The following is a 4,036-nucleotide window of genomic DNA, read 5'->3' on the forward strand; positions in this document are numbered from 1 at the left end:
TTGTTAATTCATAGATGACATGAGAGCTCAGGGGCATGGGACCTACGAAATGTTCGTGTGTGTGTGTGTGGGGGGGGGGGGTTATTTCTTAAAAAAAGCACGTCCCTTTTGTAAAGCGGAAAGGGACACACACACACGAGTACATATCAAAACTACGTATCATTATGTACAATGTGCAAGGTTATGTGTGCATGTAGTACTACTAGTATACGATTTGCGTTCAGTTTGCACATACATCATCATTCATGTTTATGTCTACGTATTCATATCTTATAAAAAAGGGAATATACCGCTGAAGTGTTGTGTTATCAAACGTTTTCGAATTTTGGGTACTAAAATTTAGACATGATCTTAAAAAAAAAATACCAGTAAATTTGATCCAAAAAAAAAAAACTAAAACAAGATGTCGATGTGATATCTCAAACTTCCTATCAAGGGACACCGTGGTGATATACATAATTCCCAAGGCGTTTGACTGTGACAATCTTCACAAAATTCTTCAAAATTGCTTCACAAAATATCAGCGTACGCATTTTTACGCATTTTTGTTCTTTTCTTTTTACCAATGCCCTTTTACCACTGTGGTATAGTCGATATGCCAATGGAATGGAATAGAAGATCCTGACTTCTCCTTATCTTCTCCTGTGATGTAATTGCAAGAGCATGGTAGCATGCACAATGAGCTGATTAGCATAGATATACAACATTGACGGTACCATAATGTACCGTATGCATGAATTGTGAAGTAAAGTGCACACAACAACGATGTCTGTTGATTCGTGTACTATACGTGTAGATGAGAAGGTTTGTTAACATGCGTATATCCAATCGCTACCAGTAGACGGTACATGTTCAGTGGCTTTAGTCTCTAAGAAACGTCCATTATTTCCACTTTTGAAACCTCCCCTACCCCCCCCCCCCCGAATTCCCTATCTCTTTAAAAAAGCAAATCGAATGAAAATATTCACTCTTGAGGGAGTGAATACAAAAAAGAGATCACTCCCAAATCTTCGAGTGATCCTGAGGTCACTCCAAAATGAGTGTAAATGAACATTTTTCACTCAAAATGAACTCCAATTACACTCTAAATTCACTCTTTTTTTTGTATTCACTCTTTCAAGAATGAATATTTTCACTCGATTATTTTAGAGATTAGATAAGGGCCTCGTAGGTTATGGTATCGCCTGCTACTCTAGATCATATACGTACACAAATTACCAAGTATGAGCTTTTTATGTTATGTGGACATTTACTTAGGTAGGACCTAATAAGTATTATACTTGTCCGATGTTGCCAAACTTGTACTTAAACCAAAAAAAAAAAAAAAAACTAATACTTTTCCAAGGTACATAAATTGTATAAGGTGCCATTGCGATGGATTCTTTGTCATAGAAAACCCCGAAAGTCGCATTATCTCTGCTTTCAGGCTTCCTTAAATTGCGGATTAAAATCAGCAATTTGATAAAATAATACGTATTCCGCAGGACTAAATGCAACTTTCGTGGATAAAGTGTTCCACCCACGATGTTCCTCTTGATCAATTTTTATTTCTTTGTTACTATGGTCCTTCATTGGTTTTAACGTAGCTTAGATCGGTAATGTGACATCTATTTTAGCTGTTTTCCTCACAGTTTTCATGAGCTCATCCCAGAAAAAGTCGCGATTTCTGGGATCGTCAGACCACCGCAAAAAGGGCCGGTTGACGCTCATCAAAAGGCGTATGATGTAAGGCGTTTCTTCGTCCTCTATATCTTCCAGGAAGATTAACAGAATTGCGTCACGCTGAGAGTGATTAATGTGTTGAAGAGCCAATCGTAATTTCGCCATGTACCATGCGTTGTTGATCGCGGCATTGGTGATTATAAACACAGATTTGTAGCTGTTGTCGATCACACCTGCTGCTGCGTCGAGCCGTAACATTCCGGCTGGAAGGTCATCATCGCCAACGCATAGCACCACCTCGGGCTCTCTGTCCTGGAGCTGCGGAACCAGATAGTTCACCACCCACTCTTCATCATTGTCGTGGAATATGATGTTGATGTCGTATTGGTATTCGTCGTCGTCGATGACTTCTGTGTAGCCAATGACACAGAGCTTCAGCATAAATAACTTATAGTTGATCCACCATCGGTTGTAGTATATAAGAATTACACAAAAGATCGTGACGCCCAATGCTACAGATATGCCTACGTACGTGAGGACTTTGGGTCCGCACAGGAAGATGGGTTCAAAGTCGATGAACCTCCTCCCAGAGAATTCCCGTGGCGAATCACGGGAACATTTCGTACTGCTCAAGAAAACCTTGTCATAGTTTGCGTGAACCCAATTTCGAAACCATGCATTCTTACAGCTACAAGATAAAGAATTATATGACAAGTCGATTATATCGATATTGGCAAGGAGTGATGAGAATTCATCCTCTGGAAGAACTGAAACATCCGTTCGTGCCAGAAAAAGGTGAGAGAGATTTTTCATGTTGTTTACTAGCGGAGTGGGAAGAGATGATATCTGGTTTCTGCTTATGTACAAAGAGGCAAGCTTGGACTGGCTCGAGAAGGCGGAGGAAGGAATTTCCTGTAGTTTGTTGTCATCCAAATCTAAAGTCTCAAGATTCCTCAAATCATCGAAAAGATTTGGTTGAAGTACGTTTAGTGTAACGCTTCTCAAATACAATCGGCGGATATCTCTGAGATCTTTGAAGCATGATGGTGGAAAACCCTCACCAAACAAGTTTCTGCTGAGATCAAGGGCCTGTAGGTTATACATGTCCTGGAAAAGAGACACATTTCTGTCGGCATTACACAGGTCAGATACATGCAAATTATTTCCCTGTAGTAATAATTCTTCAAGTACCGTCAGTCCTGAAAGCGATTGCTGTGGGTCCAGGCCAGTTATCTTTGACTCACTGATATCTAGAACACGCAGACTCGGTAAGTTTTGGAAAACATTTACCCTAAGAGTGTTTATCAGGTTATTTTGATCGAGGTGAATGCTCAACAAGTTTTCTAAGCCGGAGAAAGCATTGATGTGGATACCCTTTATGTTATTGAAGGAAAGGTACAAATGTTGAAGCTTGGGAAAACCAACAAATTCATTTGCACGAATCTCGTTCAGGGCGTTATTTTCAAGTCGAAGTTCTAGCAAGCTAGGCATCAGTACACCAGGTGAATCAGGCGTTGTCAATCTACTGATACCACATGAGGACAGAAACAAAACGGTTGTTGCGGTCATGTTCTTGAAGGCAACGAAGGAAACGTCTTTAAGTGTGCTAATCACCAGTGATAATCGATGCAGATATGTCAAATACCTGAAAACATTATCGGGAAGACTGGTGAAGTTGTTCTCACCGAGGTATAATTTATCTACTGGAGTGTTTTTCAACTGTGCAAAGAGGTCTTCTGTAAAGTCGACGAGTTTGATCTTATTAAAACTGATAAAAGTGATCTGCGACGAATAAGCGACAGCTTCAAACACTTGCTTGGCCCCAGTGAGTAACAACGGGTTGCGTTTGAATGATACACCACGAATATGTGTTCCGTTAAAACTTGCTCTTTCTACTCGTGTCACTCTGTTGTCTGTAAAGTCCATCAAGGTACACTGGTTTGGACTTTGGAGTTCTTCCAGGTCACCTTCGTTGATGCACGTTATCGAGTTGTTGGTCACATCCAGCAAAGTGATATTACTCTCGCCAGACAGCTTTACATTAAACTTTGCCGAGCTGATATTATTTTGTCCAAAATCTAAAAAAGTTATAAAGTGATGTTTGCGCAAATCTATATTCGGTATCGATGGAAAAAGATTTCTCCGCAGATAGAGGTCTGTCAGGAGGAGGTTTTTACTAAACAAATGTTCTGGCAAATAGTTAAGACGATTATCAAGTAGATTGATCGTCTGTAGTCTAATCATGTCGATGAATGCTCCAGATTGAATGTTTCTAATCATATTTGCTCTCAGCGATAAGAACACAACATCCGAGAGTCCCCGCAGGGAACCATTGCGGATTTCCACCAACATATTGTAGGACAGCGAAAGGTGG

At 40.2% G+C, this 4,036-nt stretch overlaps 1 protein-coding gene across 1 annotated transcript; it reads right to left on the reverse strand.

The window, feature by feature from the left end:
- Positions 1 to 1,144: 1,144 nt before the first annotated feature.
- Positions 1,145 to 2,766, reverse strand: LOC139719138 (toll-like receptor 3). The gene has a single exon (XM_071630570.1). The coding sequence runs from the start codon at positions 2,764 to 2,766 to the stop codon at positions 1,588 to 1,590; it is 1,179 nt and encodes a 392-aa protein (XP_071486671.1). The 3' UTR covers positions 1,145 to 1,587.
- Between the last annotated feature and the right edge of the window lie 1,270 nt (positions 2,767 to 4,036).

This window comes from Diadema antillarum, unplaced genomic scaffold, assembly GCF_040938485.1.
Source record: "Diadema antillarum isolate AM-2024a unplaced genomic scaffold, OU_Dant_1.0 scf00000104, whole genome shotgun sequence".
Classification (NCBI taxonomy): domain Eukaryota; kingdom Metazoa; phylum Echinodermata; class Echinoidea; order Diadematoida; family Diadematidae; genus Diadema; species Diadema antillarum.